The sequence below is a fragment of the Heterodontus francisci genome, chromosome 4 (assembly GCF_036365525.1).
Source record: "Heterodontus francisci isolate sHetFra1 chromosome 4, sHetFra1.hap1, whole genome shotgun sequence".
In the NCBI taxonomy this organism is placed as follows: Eukaryota; Metazoa; Chordata; class Chondrichthyes; order Heterodontiformes; family Heterodontidae; genus Heterodontus; species Heterodontus francisci.
In genome coordinates this window covers 49,355,314-49,377,431 of record NC_090374.1, presented here as the reverse complement: position 1 = coordinate 49,377,431, position 22,118 = coordinate 49,355,314, and the positions used below count along the sequence as shown (strand labels likewise).

Genomic DNA, 22,118 nt, shown 5'->3' with positions numbered 1-22,118 from the left:
TCTATCTCTGTCCTCCCTTTCTCTCTCTGACCCCCCTTTCTCCCCCTCTCTCTGTCCCCTTTCTCTCTCTCTCATTATCCCTATCTCTCTCATTGTCCCCCCACCCCTCTCTCTGTCTCCGTTTCTGTCTCTCCCCCCTTCTTGAACCTCTGCTGTTCACAATGCTGTTAGGCAGGGAGTTCCAGGATTTTGACCTAGTGATTATGAAAGAACGGTGATATAGTTCCAAGTCAAGATAGTGAGAGACTTGGAGAGGAACTTGCAGGTGGCGATGTTCCCATACATCTGCTGCCTTTGTTCTTCTGGGCAGTAGAGTTCACAGGTTTGGGAGGTGCAGTTGAAGAAGCCTTGGCAAGTTGCTGTAGTGCAGGGTTGTCCAACCTTTTAGCGTGGGGAGCCACAGTACAATTTTTGTCTTACATAGGGAAATAATTTTGGGAAAATAAAGGCATTAAAAATTTACCTTACTATTCATCAAAACAACAACAAATGTACATTTTTGTGAAGAAGCTTTAAATGAGAAGACTAATTTATTAATTTATTGACTTACTTCTCTTCACTATGTTGGACACTGATTTAGTGAGATGACTGGCATTTGTTTGCTTGCACAAGTAGTCAATGTCTGCCTGCACACTTGTTGTACAGATGTGGAGTATTCTGGATAGATGTCCATCTGTCAGGTGTGATCTTGATCATTCTCCCTCTGTGTGTGTCTCTCTCTCTCTGTCTCCCTGTGTTCCCCTTTCTATGTGCCTCCTCTTTGTGCCCCCCGTGTTGTTTCCCCCCATTTTGTCTTCACTCTCTGTCCCCTTTTCTCTTTCTGCACCCCTTTTCTCTCTCTCTCTCTCTCTCCCTCTCTCCCTGTCCCCCTTTCTCTCGCTTTGACACCTCTCTCTCTCTGCCCCCCTTTTTCTCTCTCTCTCCCCTCTGTGTCCCCCTTTCTCTCTCTCTCTCCCTTTCTCTCTGTCCTCACTCTCTGACAGTTGCAGAGATCAGGAATGCTCACCGGATAGTTGGTCAGTTTTTATTTTTAAAAAAGTCATGCAGTCAGTTTCACAGCTGACAGGTGCTTGGTTCTGGAACAGCAGTTTCCCAACTTTGGACAGATTTGGGGTTTTCCGACAGGCTTTTCAAAAAAATGTCGGAACCTGCCAGAAAACCCTGAATCTGTCTGAAGTTGGGAAACTGCTGGTCCCACTGTCATCACCTGTCAGCTGTGAAACTGACTGCGTGACCTTTTATTAAAAAGCCGGTCTGCAAGTAGAAGCCAGTGGAAAATTTCTCATCTCCAGTCATGGACCCCTGGTGAGGATGAGGAACAGTTTACATCCATGGGCCGGATGGAAACCTTTGGCAAGTTGGATCCTGGTCCGCGGGCCGTATGTTGGACAACCCTGTAGTGTAATTTGTAGATGGTACACATTGCAGCCACGTTGCACCTGTGGTGGAGGGAATGGAAGTTTAAGGTGGTGGACAGGGCACCAATCAAGCGGCTGCTTTGTCCTGGATGGTGTTGAGCTTCTTGAGTGTGGTGGGAGCTGCACTCTTCCAGGCAAATTGAAAATATTCCATCACAACCCTGACTTGTGCCTTGTAGTTAGAGGACAGGCATTGGGGATTCAGGAGGTGAGCCACACATGCACAGAATTCCCAGCACATGTAGATGTAGTATTTAAGTGGTTGGTTCTGTTAAGTTTCTCGTCAATGCTGACCCCCAAGATGTTGATGGTAGGGATTCGCTGATGGTAATGCCATTGAATATCAAGGAGAGGTGGTTAGACACTCTCTTGCTGGAGATGTTCATTGCCTGGCACTTATGTGGACCGAATGATACTTGTCACTTATCAGCCTAAGCCTGAATGTTGTCCAAACCTTGCTGCATGCGGGCATGGACTGCTTCAGTATCCAAGAAGTTTTAAATGACACTGAGCATTGAGCAATCATCAGCAAACATCCCCCTTCTGACCTTATGATGGAGGGAAGGTCATTGACGAAGCAGCTGAAGATGGTTGGGCCTAGGACACTGACTTGAGCAACTTCTGCACCAATGTCCTAGGACTGAGATGATTATCCTCCAACAACCACAGCCATCTTCCTTTGAGTTAGGAATGACCCCAGCCAGTGAAGAGTTTTTCCATTGATTTCAATTTTATGAGGGTTCCTTGATACCAAAGTTGGTCAAATGTTGCCTTGATGTCAAGGGCAATCACTCTCACCTCAGCTCTGGAATTCAGTTCTATTCTCCATGCTTGACCCAAGGCTGTAATGAGATCTGGAGCCAAATAGGCTTAACGGAATCCAAGCTAAACATCAGTGAGCAGGTTATTGGTGAGTAAGTTCTGCTTGATAGTAATGTTAATGACACCTTCCATCACTTTGCTGATAATTGGGAGTAGACTGATAGAATGGTAATTGCCCGATTGGATTTGTCCTGCTTTTTGTGGACAGGACATGGCTGGGCAATTTTCCATCTTGTCAGTTTGATGCCAGTGTTGTAACTGTACTGTAGAGGCATGACTAGTTCTGGAGCACAGGTCTTCAGCACTACAGCTGAGATGTTGTTGGGCCTTTGCTGTATCCAGTGTGCTCAGTAGAAAGAAAACCCCCACCAACAGAATGTAACTTTTGAGATGAAACATTATTAGGCAGCCAGTTTGATCTGTTAAGCTTTTGCTGTAAGAGTTGCAAATGGCCATGAGTTTCTTATAGGGCTTGAACTCAGGGTCTGAGGCCATCATTGGACATCTGTAATCAGGTCTGTACTTCTGTACGCTTGTTCATAAATTGTAACCTTAAAATACCAGTCAGTATTTGTACCCTTGGATTACATTTCATTACCTTTTTTCAGGTATTTTGGCAAACGGCTTCACTCCTTTTCATTTCTGCCTGCTTTTGGTTCTCAATAGGCAGAGCTCAGCCAGTGCCACTCTATGTGGACGCTTGGAGATTATTCATAAACGTGGCAAGGGGTAAATTAAGGCACTCATAAATTCTGCAATCACTGTGGGTCCCTGACTCAAGCAGAGCCTCTGATGCAGAGATGCACAAATCCTACACAGCTTTGATCTGTCTTTACAATCTTACTAAGTTGATAAATAATGTTAACTGTTGCTATTTGGACTTGTACTACCTCACCCAAGCCACTTGCTTCCTGACTTATGAATGCACAATAACTCGTTTCATAATGCAGTTTGCAAACACTGTGAACATGAAGCAAGAAACAACCACTTTCATGGCAGTGCCGTTTAGATCACTCTGATGTCCGTCACATCACCATCACTGTTCCTATGTATGCTGTATTGCTAAGGATTTTGTTGTTGCTGGAATCAAAATAAATCAATATATAAGGCAGGGACTGTACTATCCATTGGTTGTTGCCTGTTACCTCTGGGAACAGGAGAACTTTGGGATTCAATAACAACTTATATTGATATAGCGCCTTTAACATAATAAAACGTCCCAAGGCACTTCATAGGAACATAATAGAACAAAGTATGGCACCGAGCCACTGATTAGGTCAGATTGTGCGGAGCTTTGTCAAAAAAGTAGGTTTTAAGGAGTGTCTTAAGGAGAAAAGTGAGGTAGAGAGGCGGAGAGCTAAAGGGAGGGTATTCCAGAGCTTGTGGCCTGGGCAACTGAAGGCATGGCCACCAATGGTGGAGCGATTAAAATCACAGATGCACAAGAGGCTGGAATTAGAGGAGTGCAGATATCTTGGAGGGTTGTGGGGCGAGAGGAGATTACAGAGATTGGGAGAGGCAGGGCCACGGAGGGATTTGAAAACGAGGAGGAGAATTTTAAAATCAAGACATCGCTTGACCGGAAGCCAATGTAAGTCAGCGAGCGCAGGGATGATAGGTGAATGGGAATTGGTGCAAGTTAAGGCACAGAGAGCAGAGTTTTGGATGGCTCAACATTGTCAAAATTTCAGATCATAACTTCTGCTCCTTTCTGTTTTTGGATGGTAGCTGCTGGTATTGATTCTACTTTGCCCATTTACACTTTGTCTAGACACATCTTTTGTTTCTTTACTTATCCCATTACCACCTCACTTTTTTTTTAAATTCACTTATGGGATGTGGGCATTGCTGGCTAGGCCAGCATTTATTGTGCATCCCGAATTGCCCCACCATCATCTCTTTGAACATTCAATCTCTCCCACCCTATCACAGACCTTCCCTTTTGTTCTTTTCCTCCCCTCCCGTTTTCCTGCCTTTATACTTGTTTTAAACTGTTACATCCCAAACCTTTTCCAGTTCTGATGAAAGGTCATTGACCTGAAACATTGGGCTGAATTTTCAAAACGGGTGATTTCCAGCACCCGACCCCGCTCCTCAGCTCCGCTCTATAAATATAAATGCCCTAATTGGGCAGAAAGCAAGCTCACCAGCCAATTATTGGTGCCGTGCAAGGGCAGGAGGCGGGAGTTGCCCGCATAACAGCAGCAAAGACAGGCGGCAGCTTGATGGGGTTTGTGACTGCCTTGCTGCAGAGAGAAGGCAGCTCCATGGAGGGCCAGCGGATTAAAGATGTGAGGTAGCGCTTCCAGAATCTCAAAAAATGTCCTGCGTTCGGCCCAGTGCAAGATCCCCGTAGGCCCAGAACATTTCATCATGAAGCAATAAAGTTTGCCCCCTGAAAGCTGTGCACTATCACGCACCAGACTGGCCGGAGTTGTAATTGAAAATTGCAGTGCGGAACCCCTCCCCTCCCTTAACGAGATCCTCCCTAAGCTTAATGAGCCCTTCATTGGAAGCCAGTGGGTTCCCCATTCCATGCCCCCCACATTGAAAACTTGCGGACTGTCCCGACGTGGAGGGATCGGGGTCCAGAGACGATCTCCGGGACCGTGATTTTTCAAATCGCGTCCGCACCCGGTCCTGACTCCGCCGTCATTTGAAAATCCGGCTTGTTAATTCTATTTCTGTCGCCACATTGGCCGCCTGGCCTGCTGAGTATTTCCAGCGTTTACTGTTTTCACTTGAGTATACTTAGTTTGAATGCATTGTGCCTCCAGATATTGGGGAGGTTCAGTCGGCAGGGTAGGAATTGTAATCTTGATCATAATTGCTCAGAGGTTCCATGAGGTGCACTGTGTTGCTTCCTGGAGGGTGCAGCGAAGCAAAGTTTATGGGTAAGTTTGTTATTTTTGAGGTTTTTTTAAATGTTAAGTTGCACATTTTATTTTTAGGGTATAAACTGAGCTGGTGGTTGTAGGCCACAGAAATTTCTTTTGATAGTGTGATTGGTCAATGGTCATTTCGAAATGACACCAGAGAGAGATATTGCGCGATCTGACAAGAACCTCAGTGCAAGGCTCTGCGAAACAACCTCCTGCAGCCGCTGGAAATCGGAAACAGGAAAAGCTAGCAAAGTGAGGCAGGCTTCAGTGGCCTAGAAAGAAAAAGGAAGTCAACACCTGGGATGCAGACTACTCCACCGGTGGCATGCTGATGGGGGAGGGGATCATCATCTCAAACACCAACTTGCTCCCTCACCCGTTCACGGAGCTCTGGTACATTGATCCTGCTTTACCAGAACTTAACGTCCTGGAAAGAAATGGGAGCTATGGTTAAGGTCTGAAGTTGCTGGAGTCAATGTTCAGGCCAGACAATTGCATAGTGAATAGTAGAAAGATGAGATTGCATTGGACTTCATTGGAATAGTGTAGGTGGCCAAGGCCAGAGAGATCAGAGTGGGATGGTGAATTAAAGTGGTAAGCAACAGGAAGCTCAGGATTGCACTTGTGTACAGAACAGAGGTATTCAACAAATTGATCACCTATGTTTGGTCTCCCTGATATAGAGGAGACAGCATTGTGAGCAATCAATACTCTCCTCTGCATAGGGGAGACTAAACACAGATTCGCTGATCATTTTGCTGAACACCTCCATTCTGTCCAAAAGTGCAACGTCGAACAGAAATCTGCACACTCAAAGCCTTTATCATCTATCCATTGATAGATGAACTCCCACTGCTTGTTCTCCCTCCAAAATTGCATGAACTCTCAATTCTTCACATTAAATTTCACCTCACACTTTGCATATTCTGTTAAATTGTTACCTCTATACTTGACTAGTTCATCAATACCTCTCTCTCCTCCTTTAAGACACTCCTCAAAACCTACCTCTTTGACCAAGCTTTTGGTTATCTGCCCAGTTATGTGGCTCAGGGTCAAATTTGTTTGACAACAGTCCTGTGAAGCACCTTGAAGTGTTTGACTACATTAAAGACATATATAAATGCAAACTGTTGTTATTGTTATGTGTCCTCCTGAAGTCTTTTGCAGTCCACGTTACTGTTTGCTAAATCCCCTACTCTGGTTTCATCAACAAACCTTGACATCCTGCTCCCTATGTTTAAATTATCAATCTATACACCAAGAACGAAAGTGGACTGAGCACTGTCTCCTAGGGTACAACACTTTGACCCTTTTTCAAATCTGAATAGCACCCATTTATCTAATGTTTTACTTTCTACCCATCAACCAACTTTCTATCTATGTTGCTACATTTCCTTTCATATTCCCTATGCCAAATTATTGTAAAAAAACCTCCTTTGAAATACCCTATCGAATGCCTTCTGAAAACCTACACACTGCATTCCCTTTATCGATCCATTCAGTTGCCTTGAAAAGAAACCCTTTGAAATTTGTCTAACATAACTTGCCATTTAACAAATCTGTGTTTGCTGTCTTTGATTAACCCATGCATTGCTCAAGGTTCACTATTTTGTTGGGGCAAAACTGTATCTACCAATAAAACTACATATTAATGCTTCGACATGCTGCATCACCATGATACTCTGCAGATAGGCATTACTGAAAGGATCAGCATAAGTATGGTCAGAAGAAAAAGGGTACCACAAAAATAAGATTGATTTTGTATTAATGAAGGAACCAAAGTTAATTTCTGTAAACTGATACTTGACATAGTGACGCTTCGGTTAAGAACAGATAGAAGAGTATCCAGTAGATGGATCCCTAACAGTTGTGTTCTTCTGATCACCAGACATAACTTGGGAGAGATATTTGCAGAATCCCTGGACAAATTGCATATGTAACCATTTTTAGCCATTGACGGCAGCATTACTCAAGTGGTTTGCCAATCTCCCGCTGGAGAATTCCTATGGAAATTCCAGGCAATGGTGTTTTATTTTTGTGAAGCATTGCATTTGAATGTTTTGTCATTGATAAGATAACATATGGGGTGGCCTGTTTGTGTGTACATGTGTTAAGTGAATTGGTTTGACCTTTGTTTTCACCCATGATTTCACACATGATGAGATGCTGACGTTAGATCAAGAAAGGCACTGAGTGGAAGTGAAGTTTCCCCGGACTGTGCAGTGTCAAATCAAACAACATCATTCTCAACCACCTCCTGGCATCTTAGCCTGGATCTTCATCTTCCCTCTCAAGTCTAAGGGATGCAGACTTGAGAGGATATGGCAGACATTTGGTTTAGCCATCCACCACCAGATCTGGCTGGACCACATAAAACACTATGGGGTCCTGCTGTCGTCTGCTGAAACTGCTCATAATTCCAGAATGATCCTGGAATGAAAAGATAATCCCCGGCTTCTTTTCTTCATTGTAAACTTAAACCCCTCATCCCAGTCCCTTCCACCCTCACCTCCAGCAATACGCAGGATCTCATCAAGACCATCCGATCTGCTGCCCCTGCTGTGTCCCTCCCTTCCACTAGCCCACCTGGCCAAGCATCCTCTAAAGCTCCCCCCTACCCTAGTCCCTAACTGGCATCTTTCTCTTGTTTCTCTCCTATCTCCCGTCATGCCCTCTGCAAGCTCATCTTGTCTATTAGACACACTCCTCCCTCAACCCCATTCCCACTAAACTGCTGGCCCTCCTCCAGTCCCCATGTCAGCTAATATTGTGAGCAGCTTTCTCTGTTCAGATATTGTCCCTCTCTCCTTTTAAATTTGCATTCATCACCACTCTCAAAAAAAAAAATCAATCCTTGACCCCACCATCCTTGCCAACTGTTGCCCATCTCCAACCTCCCTTTCTTCTCTAAAGAATGTGTTGCCTCCCAAATCCATGCCCATCTTTCCTGGAACTCTATATTTGAATCTCTCAATCAGGTTTCCGCCCCACCACAATACCGAAACAGCTCTTATCAAAGTCACAAATGACATCATATGTGACTGTGACAAAGGTAAACTTTCCCTCCTCATCCTTCTTGACCTGTCTTCAAGCTTTGATACGGTTGACTACACCATCCTCTCCACTGTGGTCCAGCTGACTGGGATTGCTCTCACCTGGTTCCGTTCTTATCTATCTAACCACAGGCAGAGAATCAGTTACAATGGCTTCTCTTCCTGCTCCTGCACCGTTAACTCTGGTTTCCCCCATGGATCTATCCTTGGCCTCCTCCTATTTCTCAGCTACATGCTGCCCCTTGGCGACATGATCTGAAAGCACTGCTTTCACATGTACACTGATGACACTCAGCGCTACCTCACCACCACCTGTATAGAATCCTCCACTGTTGTTAAATTATCAGACTGCTAATCTGACATCCAGTACTGGTTGAGCAGAAATTTCCTTCAAGTATTGGGAAGACTGAAACCATTGGGCTGGGTTTTACCAAGCCCATGATGTCAGGCTCTGTGGGGGAGGGGAGGGGAGGCCGGAAGATGGTTGCAACAGAGGCCTGCCATGGAGCTTGACGCTGGCAGGGCCCTGCCCAATCCTCCCAGCGGTGGTGGTGAGGCTCTGTGGCGACATCACCCTCCCCCCACCCCCCCCCAACCACTAGGTGATGGCATCTACATATTTAAATCAATGAAATGAATAAATTTAAATGAATTTACCCGCAATTTTCCGGGCCTGCTGCAATCCTCTGTGAAATTTCCAGTGGAGGGAATGATGGGAAAGGGGTGAAATTTAAACTTTGTACAGTCTGGCAGGGGAGAGGTCAGATTTAAAAGGTAAGTGTTTTGGGGGGGTGGGGGAAGGACAAATAGTTAATGTAATTGTTATTGCGGGGTGGGAAAGGGGCATCAGAATTGTATTTCAAAGTTTTGGTGGGGGTGGGGGGGGTACCTTTAAAATTTAAATATGCTGGCAGGGTTGGCTGCCCTTTAAAAATGGCGCCAGCACCTGCGCACAGGCAGCTGATGCCATTGCTGGCGTCGGACAGCCCTCCCCCCTCCACGTGATTTGTTGGGGGGGGCGGCGCGTGGTGCAGGCTGTCCTGGCTATTTACATGAGCTGCTGCTCTTGGGCATTGTGGACCATCGTTTTTTGAGCTCACTGCCAGGAGCGATGGTGGGGTCTTAAAATCCATCCCATTGTTTTCGGTCCTCGTTGCAAACTTTGTTCCCTAGCTACCAACGCCATCCCGCTCCCTGGCAACAGTCTGAGACTAAACCAGTCTGTTTGCAACCTTGGTGTCATATTTGATCCCGACCTGAACTTCCGACCACATATTCACACTATCACTAAAACCGCTTATTTCCACCTCTGTAACATCGCCAACTTCGCCCCGTCTCAGCTCATCCGCTGCTGAAACCCTCATTCATGCCTTTGTTACCGCTAGACTTGACTATTCCAATGCACTCCTGGCTGGTCTCCCACATTCTACCTCCCATAAACCGAACGTCATTCAAAACTCTGCTGCCCATGTCTTAACTCACACCAAGTCCCGTTCATCTATCACCCTTGTGCTGACTGACCTACATTGGCTCCCAGTCAAGCAACATCTTGATTTTAAAATTCTTATCCTTGTTTTCAAATTCCTCCATGGCCTGGCTCCTCCCTATCTCTGTAATCTCCTCCGGCCCCACAACGCCCTGGGATATCTGTGCTCATTCTAATTCTGGCTTCTTGTGCATCTCTGATTTTAATTGCTCCACCATTGGTGGCTGCATCTTTAGTTGCCTAGGCTCCAAGTTCTGGAGATCTCTCCCTGCACATCTCCATCTCTCTACCTCACTTTCTTCCTTTAAGACACTCCTTCAAACCTATCTCTTTGAAAAGGTTTTGGTCATCTGACCTAATCTCTCCTTATGTGGCTCAGTGTCATATTATGTTTTATAATGCTCCTGTGAAGCACCTTGAGACATTTTATTATATTAAAGGCACTATACAAATGTAAGTTGTTATTGGTTATCAGGAAATAGGTCCTTGAAGAGTTTTCAACAGGATTGTGCCAAAAATACAATATAAAGTGGAGTAGATATGTCTCAAGTAAGTATATAGTACAAAACACATGGTTGAACTTTAGGTACGGCATACTATAGGGGTAGTGTATTTGTTTATACAAGCAGTTAACTGTTTAGGACAGCTGTTAAAGTAATGTTGCATTAACTGGATAAACAGATCTGTCTACACTGAACCTAAGTGTGAAGTTTTCTGCTGCAAACAAATACCTGAGGCATCCAACTGTGTCAAAACATATCAAGTGGCACCGGTATAATCATCTCTCATTTTGATTGCTCTCGTTTTTCTGTTTTTCTCTTCCTTGTGGCGTAAGTTCCTTTCTCTCTTTGCAGCCTACCTGGCTGTAAGATTCGAATTTTTTTTTTTATTATTTATTCATTCACCGGATGTGGACATCACTGATTTATTGCCCATCCCTAATTGTCCTTGAGAAAATCGAGTGGCTTGCTAGGCCTTTTCAGAGGACAGTTCAGAGTCAACCACATTGATGTTGGTCTGGAGTCACACGTAGGCCAGACCGGATATGGACAACAGGTTTCCTTCCCTAAAGGATATTACTGAACCAGATGGGTTTTTACAACAATCCAGTCATTTCATGATCACCATTACTGATAATGAGAGAAAGCGAGGAACAGCACTCATACCAGCATTAAAAGCTGCCCTATAGTCCACTAAACTAAGAATCCAAAGCCATTCCCTAGTCTACAGATTATTAGAATAAATGATTTTATTTTTAGACAGCTAACTCTCACCGATGCTCAAGCTGAGGTTACCTACGCAGGCAAGTACGCTGTGTGTTCAGGCATGCACTTGTTACTGGGGAGCAGCTTGGAAGTGTTGAATTATTTTCTTCAGAAAGAACTGGATGGTCAGACAACAGAATAGTTTACACTGATTCCGAACAGCCTGCATTAATTTCCTCCTTGTCATAATACAATATGCTGTAGTCATGTCAGGCAAGCTTGTGTGCTTTAAAGTTCAGAATCGAACCAACCGAGCAAATTATTAGTTCTTAAAGGTTTTTATTTATTGCTTTAGTTCCCAATTGAATCCATCTTGAGTTTGAGATGTTCCTACGGGTTGTAAATTCTTTCTTGTTTTTCCTTTTACAGTATAGATTTGATTTATTTAAACATAATTAATATTTTGCTGAAGTAAATTTAGATTAGATTAGAGAGATACAGCACTGAAACAGGCCCTTCGGCCCACCGAGTCTGTGCCGACCATCAACCACCCATTTATACTAATCCTACACTAATCCCATATTCCTACCAAACATCCCCACCTGTCCCTATATTTCCCTACCACCTACCTATACTAGTGACAATTTATAATGGCCAATTTACCTACCAACCTGCAAGTCTTTTGGCTTGTGGGAGGAAACCGGAGCACCCGGAGAAAACCCACGCAGACACAGGGAGAACTTGCAAACTCCACACAGGCAGTACCCAGAATTGAACCCGTGTCCCTGCAGCTATGAGGCTGCAGTGCTAACCACTGCGCCACTGTGCCGCCCTCAGTTGCTTTTGTAACTGTACGTAAAGCACAAGTCAGTGGCCTGTGGGGTTAACTGGGTCTCCTGCTAGGTTGGAGGTCTCAATTTTGGCTGTCCAGATCTCAAATTTGGTGGGAGATCAACAAAATCCTCAGGGAAATGACATAAATGGATGAAAAACCTCCTTCAACACCCATGGAAATTCAGGACCAATAATTTAGAGACAAGTTACAGATAAGGGAAATCACTTCATGGTACATGTCAATCTGGAAAACTGGCAGAAAACTAACCAGCTTCAAAAAAGCAACTACAGCCCCCAAAAAGATGACAGACGTAAATATGGGCCTTATGACACTTAAGGTTAGAATGAAAATGTCTCCTGAGCCTACCAAAAAAAAAAAAGTTTACTTGGCATTTTTTTTGAGCAGCCGCCAGGCCTCCTTTTAAGGGCCTGGTACAAAGCGACGGGAGTGTTCAGAGTGCATGGTCCACCCATTTGTTCCTAAAAATGGCAACTGGGGTCCTGCAACCAGTGTAGGACCCCAGCTCGCATATTTAAGCAGCCTTCTCTTTGCAGGTTGCTTGCCCATTTACAGGCAAGCCTGAAGGTTGCAAGCAGTGGACCATGGGTGTCAAGTTACCCCTCCCCTCACCCCGATTTTCAGGTGAGAAACAGGCGGCTGACAGTTGTATTTCCTCTTGAATTTTTTGACGTTTTGAAGCTGACTGTAATTCAGCTGAACATAATTTCTTCTAAAAATGGATTACAGATACTTTAAATGTAATAATGAAAATATCTGTACAACTGACCCCAAATAAATCTTTATTAATTTGTGAAGCAAAATATTTACAACCCTCACCTACCATAATCCCATGCGATGATACAACTGACATGTACAAACAAGCAGGTTCATTATAGCATCTGTACTCTGTCTCCAACCCCACCAACAATCCAGAGATAGGTTTGGGATTACATGAGTTGACAGTATGCTTGTCTAAATATTTTAAATAAGCAACCTCTATATTAGAGGAGCTTCTGGGTGGATAAGGGTGAATCAGCATCATTGACTAAGAGAAAGCAGAACCGAGTTGAGATAGAGGGTCACTCATAAACATTAACCTGCTCTTTCCTTTTTTTAGATGCCCGCCAATGTGGTGTGCATTTCAAACAGTCTGCTGCGTGATAGTGCACAGCTGTCAGGCTCGCAGGGGGCTAACTTTACTGTTTCACGATGAAATGTTTTGGATCCTTGGAGATCTTGCGCCAGGCCAAGCGCAGGACATTTTTTAATACTGGAAGTGCTGCCTCACCTCTTTATTCCGCAGATGCTCCATGCAGCTGCCTGTCTCTGCAGCAAGGCAGTGACAGACCCCATCATGGCTGCCGCCTGCCTTTGCCGCTCGCACTCTGTAAGCAGCTCCCGCCTCCTGCAGACCCTCAGCACCACTAATTGGGCACCGAGCTCGCCTTCTGCCCAGTTAGGGCATTTACATTTCAAGATTGCTTCGTGTTAGCAACCTGGCTCAGGCATGGAGTCGGGACCTGGAAATCACCCGGGCATTGGCTTCCTGACCCCGTTTTGAAAATTCAGCCCCTGCTTTCTGCTCTTTTGATGCTTTGAGAAAGATTTCTTCTACTAGAAATGCAAACCTATTCCACACTGCAATCATTCAAAATATGTTTTTTCACATTTTTATCATGAAATCTGAAATTCTGGTGTCCCTGCTCCCCTTAAAGTATTGAGGGGAGGGGGTGAAAATTTCAGCTGCCATTGTCCCCGGAGTTGACTCCATCTCACTTTTTGGGGAGAGGGTCCTTTAAATAGTTGGGGTGGGTGACCCATTCCTACAGAGGTGCAGTTGAGGCACCCACCCCGATGCCACTCCAATCGGGGGAGCCCGAGACCTGAGCAGGGCCGAAGGATGGGACAGTCTATTTTCTTCCTCTGAGGAAGGATTCAAAGAGCAGTTGATCCCTCCTTACATGACTCTATGGATATTGTCTGCTCTAGTATGGATAGTGTGAGTTTTCTCACTATTAATGTATGATAATAAAGGTGCATCCATCATGAGTTTGAAGGTAGTGTGGTTGATGTGGTGTACATGGACTTGCAAAAGTCCATTTGATAAACTGCCACATAACAGGCTTGTCAGCAAAGTTAAAGCCCATGGAATAAAAGGGACAGTGGCAGTGTGGATACTAAGTTGGCTGAGTGACAGGAATAGAGAATATTGGTCAATAGTTATTTTTCAGATTGGAGGAAGGTATACAATACTGTTTTCCAGTACTAGGACTACTGCTTTTCCTAATATATATTAATGACCTAGACTTGGACGTGCAGGGCACAATTTCAAAATTTTCAGCTGACTTAAAACTTGGAATTATAATGAACGGTGAGGAGGATAGTGTCATGCTAGGCCTCCACCTGCCAAGAATGAGGCACATTAATTTTGTCATGAACATTGATTTTAAACTGTTACTGGAGTTAAGAAAGGACTTGTTAAACAGATCAGCCGTGGCTGGAAAATACATTTACATATTAACAGACCGTGTTTGGAAGGACAAAGCAGCCATTCCCTGACACACTCAACCCACAATGAACTTTTGATCACCAGATGTTGAAGGTGGGGGAGCTCGCATTCCAGGTTGACTGCTAAGATGGCCGAATACACAATTGGATATGTTCAAAACAGCTAGTCACATGACTAACCTGCTGGGCAACCTGAGTTTTTTGAATTTGTACTAACAGTTTCGGCAGAAAGCTGTTTGCTCCTGGACTGAGAAGATCTCTCTCTTGTCTGCTCCCATTTCTTTCTCACAAGCCCTGAAGACACATGAACCCCAAGAGAGAAAAGTCTCCTACAGTGAACAAGGTTTAGGAAGAATACTGGGCCCCAATGAAAAGCAAGATCTACCTGCAATCAAGGACTCTGCAGTGAGCTCGAAGAACCGTAACAACAACTCTTCAAATATTGCCTCAAACCTTTCCTCTTTATTTTTCTTCTGCTCTTTTCTGTCTCTATTTGCATGTGTGTATCGTGTATGCATGCTAGTGTGGGGCGTGGCATGTATCCGTTGGTGTTAACTAAATTAGAGTTTAAGTTTAATAAATTTCAACTTTTCTTCTTTAAACCTAAGAAAGCCTGTTTGTGCTGGTTTCTTTGCCTTATAATTGGAAAGCAGTGAACAAGGATTCACCAAGGGGGAGCTAAAAGCATGGTGTATTTAAAATTAAACCCTGTTACAATAAGACCAGGTGAAGGCTGAAAGGGAACCCTAGACCTCTTTCTCACCTGGGTGATAACAATAGTGATAGACTTCAAGAGGAATGGATGGGCATGTGGCAGATGAAATTTAATGCAGAGAAGTGTGAACTGATCATTTTGGTAGGAAAAATGAGGAGAGGCAATATGAAATAAAGGGTACAGTTCTAAAGTGGGTGCAGGAACAGAGACACCTGAGGGTGTATGTGCACAAATCATTGAAGGTGGCAGGGCAGGTTGAGAAAGTGGTTAAAAAGGCATATGGGATCCTAGGCTTTACAAATAGAGGCACAGAGTACAATAGCAAGGAAGTTATGATGAACCTTATAAAACACTGGTTCAGCCTCAACTGGAGTATTGTGTCCGATTCTAGGTATCACACTTTGGGAAGGACGTGAAGGCTTTTGATAGGGTGCAGAAATAATTTACAAGAATGGTTCCAGGGATGAGGGACTTCAGTTATGTGGATAGATTAAAGAAACTGGTGTTGTTCTCCTTAGAGAAGGTTGAGAGGAGATTTGATAGAGATGTTGGGCTGAACTTTGTCGTCCCGCCGCCAAAAAAATGGCAGCTATCAGGCAGAAGCTGTGCGCCACCACACGGTCAATCACGTGGTGGGAGCAGCCTCAGTGACGCCATGAATGGCGTCAACTGTATCTGCACTGGCACCATTTTTAAAGGGCTGCCGGCCCTGCATAGAAACTGCAGAGTTGCCCCCCCCCCCTCCACTGCACTAAAAATACATATTTGCCTCGTTCCGCCCCGCAACTACACTACCAATGCAGAGTTGACCCCTTCCCAACCACCCCCCCCCCCCAACCCTACAACTGCACAAAGTTCAGAGTTCACCCCTTCCTTCCCCCCTCCCCACCACACCACACTACCAATGCTGAGTTGTCCCCTTCCTCATCTCGGTGGTGCCAGCTTTCCATGGACAGGAAAGTGAAGGTGTTTGAGTGCTGCCCATCGCACTGAAGATCCGAACTAAAGGTAAGATCACGCAGATTCGATTTTAATCAATGCAAATAGCTAATTTAAATATGTAAAGTTGGGTCCTGTTGCAGAGTGGCAGTGGACCCACCACCATACCTCCCCGCCACAGGGAATATTGGGCCTGGCAATCCCAGCATCGGGTTCCGTGCCGGGCCGCTGCCGTTCTGATGTTCCGGACCACCACTCCCCCACCCCGCCACGGAGCCCGATGTCAGGAGGGGAACAAAATCAAGCCCGCTCAAAATCATGAGGGATCTAGACAGAGTAGATAGAGAGAAACAGTTCCCATTGGTGGCAGGGTCAAGAACCAGAGGGCATTGATTTAAGGTGATTAGCTAAAGAACCAACGGCAACATGAGGAAAAACGTGTTAATGCAGTGAGTGGTTAAGATCTGGAATGTACTGCCTGAAACTGTCTGAGAGGAAGCAGATTCAATCGTGGCTTTCAAAAGGGAATTGGATACGCACCTGAAGAAAAAAAATTGCAGAGCTATGGGGAATGTGTGGGGTAGTGGGACTAGCTGAGTTGCTCTCAGAGAACTGGCTGCCAAATGGCCTCCTTCTGTGCTGTAATCATCCCATGATTCTTTGATTCTATGAATAAACTGAAAACTGCTTTCAAAATTACCAGACTTGCTTATCACTGAAACTCACCCCGGAACAGACCAACTAGCTGAATTATACAACATCGTATCAGAGTGTAGTAAAGTCAATGCTGTAAGGTTCTCAGAGTAATTGTTTAAACTACGAAGAACATGTCATCTTTGCAATCCCGCTGTCTACTCCCATTCTTTACTTTGTTTCTAAACTCAGTTTCTCACCCTTGAGTAACTGCAACAACAGGAATGCTCAGGTAAAGCTAGTTAATCTATTCACAACAGGAGCAGCCTTCTAGTATCAAAGGAACCTCTGCAGTTAGACTTGAAGAAAATAAAATTACATCTAACTCAATTGCTTGACACGCTCGAGAAAGTTCTAGGAAATGAAGACTACTTAAAATCAGCATTTAGCAGATTAATTATTCTATATAACATTGGACACTAGCACTAAATTAGCACAGCTCTCATTGCAACTCTCCAAAGCTATCAACTCAACTGCAATTTGAAACAGCAAGTTTGAGAGAAATTATCAGTCGTGGAAAGTAACACTGATGCATTGAAGGAAATTTTAACCTAACTCACTGGATGGGGAACAGGACTGTCCATTCCACATTCTGCCTGATTTTCATCTCCATTTAAAATTGAGCAGAGTGTAAATTTGCAGCCAGCCTGATCCCGTCAGTTTCCTGCTGGGTGAGTTAGGGTGAAATGATCACCATTGCTTCTACCAGCCTTCAATCCGAGCATTCAAGCTATCTGGTTGATATGATAAATTTCAGTCCCAGGGAACATAAAATTGTTGTAAAATGTTTACAAGCTGATATGTGGGCTAAAATGCTGACTATCCTATTTTCCTTGTAGAACTTGCATAAAAAGCACATGATTGGCATTCCAATCATTAATAAAAGCACAACTTTTTGAAAGTATGTGATGAAATAATTCTACTTTTTCAGTAAACAGTTCCTAACACTGGAACAAGTATTTGTTCAAAATTGAATTTGCTAACCCGTGCTGATAGGCAACTATTATAATTTTGATATAGGCTTTAATTTCCATTCTGTGCCAAGTGCTAGATAAAGCTTTAATTCAACTATTTTCCTACCCATGGGTGACTTTGTGACACTTAATAGTGTACAAGTTCAGGAGTCAGGACAACCCACCCAGCTTCAGTTGAAATTTAGGAGCCAAATTTTCTTAAAAATTTAGTTCTTAGTTATTTTCTTTTTTAAATATTCAACAAAATTGTGTGGGATGGGGTAGCTAAACAATTTCTGTATGATAATTCTCTTCAGTGAATTGTGACAGTCATTAAGTTAAATGTGTCTAATTATCTTCCTTTCTTTTTTTCAGTCTCAGAAGGACCCAGCTCTAGTGGACAACATCATGAAAGATCTTGATTCCAATAAAGATAATGAGGTGGATTTCAATGAATTTGTTATTTTAGTTGCTGCTCTGACTGTTGCCTGCAATGAGTTCTTTGAAGAGCAACTTAGAAAAAAAGGGAAAGCCAAATAGAACTGAAAATATCAGAGACAGGCATCTTGGTGAACACCATGTTAAAAATGATACAAGCCTGTCCCTTTTTCAATGTAGAACTGCTATAACTTCTATGTCTATGTATTTTGTAAGTAAGAATATGTCACTTTGAAGGTAATAAAATGTCTACAAGTTATGCAAATGCTTTTTCAAAAATTATTTTAGCAATTTATATTAAAGAAACTCCCTCAAAATCCAGAGTTCAAAGATGATGATGACACGTATCTCAGTCAGTTATAAAGAATTGTGTGTAGAGTACAGTGCTATCTATAACAGTTCCTGTCCCAGTGTGTGTTCCATTTAATTTAATTAAGATTAGAATTGAATTAGTTTTACACCTTCTACACAGATGACACTATGGTGAACAATGAAATAGAGTTTATTCCACTCTTGAGTCATGAAGTCATAAACATGTATTGGGTTAATATTTATGAATGCATGCTACCAACTGGGAGCCTTGCAATCTGGATGTATGTATTGGGAAATTAAAGGCATGCTGCTTTGCTTCCTCTATATATACACCGAGTAGACGAGTCTCCTGGTCATTAGCATGCATTTGTAAAATCAGCCATTTAATGAATGCCTCCCACACATGGGATAAGCTGTGTATTTAGTGTTTTTTTTAAATCCTTGAATAAGTTGGTTTTAAATTCAGGTTAAATTATATAGATTTTTGATTCAATATTAATCAGCATTATTCAAAATATTGAAAAGAAAAATATGCACAACTACCAGTTTGCATGCAGCCAGGTCCCACAAACAGCAAATGACCAGTTAATCTGTTTTTACCTGGTGCTGACTGATGGAACAATATTGCCCATGACAGCAGGAGAACTTTTAGTTCTTTGTTAAATAGTACCAGAGTGTATTTAACTTAAAACAGAGTCTCTCTTTAGCATTTTTATCTAACAAGTAGTACCCCTAACAATGCAATATGCACTCCTCTGTACTTCACTAATGTGTCAGCCACAATTATGTGCTTGAGTCTTGGAGTAGGGCTTGAACTTACAATCTTCTGAGTTAGAGGTAGGAGTGAAATCAACTGAACAATGCTAACACTTTAAGTGGCTTTCAAGCTTCTCACCAGATGTGATTTCTCACCATCCTGAAATAAAGCCTCTAAATTAAATTTTTAATTCATGATGTACCTCAGCCACAAACAGCAATTGCGTCTTTCTGCATTGACTGCTGGAGCTGATGATAGTTAGATTCCTAACACTACAAAATGAAAAAGATGGAAATGTCAGGACACGCACAGAAAATAAAGCCACTTGCTACATAAGGGCTGTGCTAGAGACCATGATTATTATCATTACTGTAAAGTGTCTAATACTGCAGCTTTATAGCACTAGTGAGGATTGGACAAACAAGCCATGCTTCACAATTAGTTGCTGAATTAGGAACTGTGTAGCAGCAGTACCCATTAAGATTACCAAACACTTATGTTAAATGCAGAAACTGAACTTACTTTGCAATCCAATCACAATCAAGTTGAGTGGTGTTTCAAAGTCATGTGTCTGTGCCTGGAATTAAGAAAGAATGATGGAGGTCTATAGTATAATGCTCTCTAAGCAAACACAATAATATTTATCTGAAAATATAGTTCAGTAAGTCTTATGCAAACCTATTAACTTGATGGTTCAAGATGATTACCTCCGCAGTATGATAAATGTGCATTTATTTTGTATCTTCTTTGTTTAATCACCAATACACCCATCAGGCATTTTCAGTTAGTATAAATGATGGATAGTGTACACTACTTGTGTAATGGACTCCACTTATATCTGTGCGTTGGTTCCAACTGGCCTATGATGTAACTGAAAAAAGCTTGACTACTTCTCATGCAATCCACGCTAACAGTCATTTACAAGCAAGCAAAACAACAAATAATCTAACCTGCATGCCTGCAATTCAAGTGGATCACCAATAAAAAATACCATATTTTAAAAAAAGTGGCTGATTCATATTCTGTCGAGAGCGTCTTTAAATGTTATTACCAGTGAGTCACCTCACCCATTATTTTTATGACTAGCCACAGGAAGCATCTATAAAGAACAAAGCTCAAGGAAGCACATTGCTATCTTGTACCATGGTAAAGAATATGCTCATATTCATCCCAATATTAAATATCACAAAAATGAGGAATTTTTTTATTCATTCACAGGATTTGGCTATTGCTGGCAAGACTGGCATTTATTGCCCTGTCCCTACTTACCCTTAGAAGGTGATGGTGAACCACTGACGTCCATGTGGTGGTCATAGCGTTGTTTGTGATACAACTGAGTAGCTTACTAGGCCATTTCAAAGATCTGTTAAGAGACAAGCACATTGCTGTGGGTCTGGAATCATATATAGCCCATATGGGTAAGATCAGATTTCCTTCCTTAGTGAACCAGAAGGGTTTTAAACAAGATTATGGTTGTTTCATGGTCACTGATACAGCATTTTGTATTCCATATTTATTTAATTCCCGCGCAGCAGTTGTGGGATTTAAACTCATGTCTCCATATTATTCATCTAGGGTTTGAGACTGGTACCATTATGCTACTGTACCTCTCGTATTGCAGTAATCATATTATAAAATTAAGCTGGGAGGTAGAAACCAGCACTAAAAGCCTGGCAAACACCACTAAAATGTTTTGAAACTATTTTTGTACTATTCAAACCAAAATTTGAAAATTTTACATTTAAAGCAGTCCAGGGATTCTTGTCCAGTTCAACATTAAACAATATGAACCTTGAAGGAAAATTAGTGTACTGATGACAAATTATCAAATCTAGATAGGTCAAGGTGAGCACACTACACTTCCACCTCCGTAACCTGAATTTAAATCCAATCCATTCAATGATCTGAAAGTATCCCTCTGCCAAATGTAAAGTTCTTTATGACTTGTCCAGTTTCACACTTCTTTCCAGCAGGGATGGGCCCACAGCTCTCTCAACAGAAAAAAAATACTTTAGTCTGTAACATCTAGTTATGTTGTCACAATGGTCAGAAACAGTTTCCATCTAAGAGCTTCGCTCAGTCGACTGGAAAGAGCTAAAGATCTGCAGTTTTATGATGTCCCAGTAGGCACCCTCCACAGACAGCTCGCTCAGTAAAACCTGGTAGATGTCAAGTGGAGGTCCTATAAGATAATTGTAAAACTTATTATTATGGGGCCTGGAGGAACAAGAACTACACCTGGCCCTGCACAGAGCCCCCTTCCCTTCCATGAAAACAGGTGCAGTGAGTTCTAATTTCATCCCCACTATCTTTCAAGATTAAAGCAATTACTGACCCACATAATGGATGGAATCTTCTCAGAAGGGGGAAAGCCCAGACATTGGCTTGTTTTTTGGATGGCCAGCATGCTCGGGCAGGAGGCAGCACCTCCCCTGCAATATTGCCAGGAGATGGCAATCAAGAGACGGCAGGTGAGGAAGGAAGCCAATTAAGGAATGGGGTGGTGGGTCTTCCATGCTGCCAGCCCAAACTGCCTTGGCAGCACCACCAAGAGATGTGGGCACTGCTGAGGCAGCAAGGAAAATGCACTGGAGCCTCCATTTTGAGGCATCCTTACAAGGGTGACAGAAAGTTGTTTTTTTACCTGGGGCTAAGCAGGCAAACCTCAGTGGTCAGAGGGAAACCTGTCCAGTGACAGCGTCGGGGCCATGGCAGGGTGGGTGGGGGTGGCCTTTGCCGCTGGCAGTCCCTTCCTTGGGCCATGGAGCCTCTGATTCCGCTAACTTATTCAGAACTGAGGACATTTTGCTGTGTTAAAGATGCTATATAAATGTAAGTTATTGTTGTTGAATGAGGCTATCCATTCCAAAGTGGAAACAATTGGTGCTACAATTTCTAATGAAAGACTATTAACCAAAGCATAAACCTCAAGAAGTCATTTGCAATCATAGCACCTTGATTAAGCAAGCTATGGCTTTAATGCCATCAGATTTTCAGTTCCACAATGTATAAAACAGTTTCCATTGCTACCAATTTTCATGTGAACCATTGAAGTTAAGGTGAAAATAGTTAAGTCATTGGTGAATAGAAAATGGAAGAATA

General features: G+C 43.1%; 1 protein-coding gene across 5 annotated transcripts in view; it reads left to right on the top strand.

Moving 5' to 3' along the window:
- Positions 1–18,206, top strand: part of s100z (S100 calcium binding protein Z) — a 38,494-nt gene extending 20,288 nt beyond the window's left edge. For all 5 annotated transcript variants that reach the window (XM_068028807.1, XM_068028811.1, XM_068028810.1 and 2 more), the window contains one exon: positions 17,885–18,206. In XM_068028807.1, the coding sequence (XP_067884908.1) occupies positions 17,885–18,049 (165 nt within the window). In that variant the 3' untranslated portion in view covers positions 18,050–18,206. The remainder of the gene's footprint in view (positions 1–17,884) is intronic.
- Positions 18,207–22,118: the final 3,912 nt, after the last annotated feature.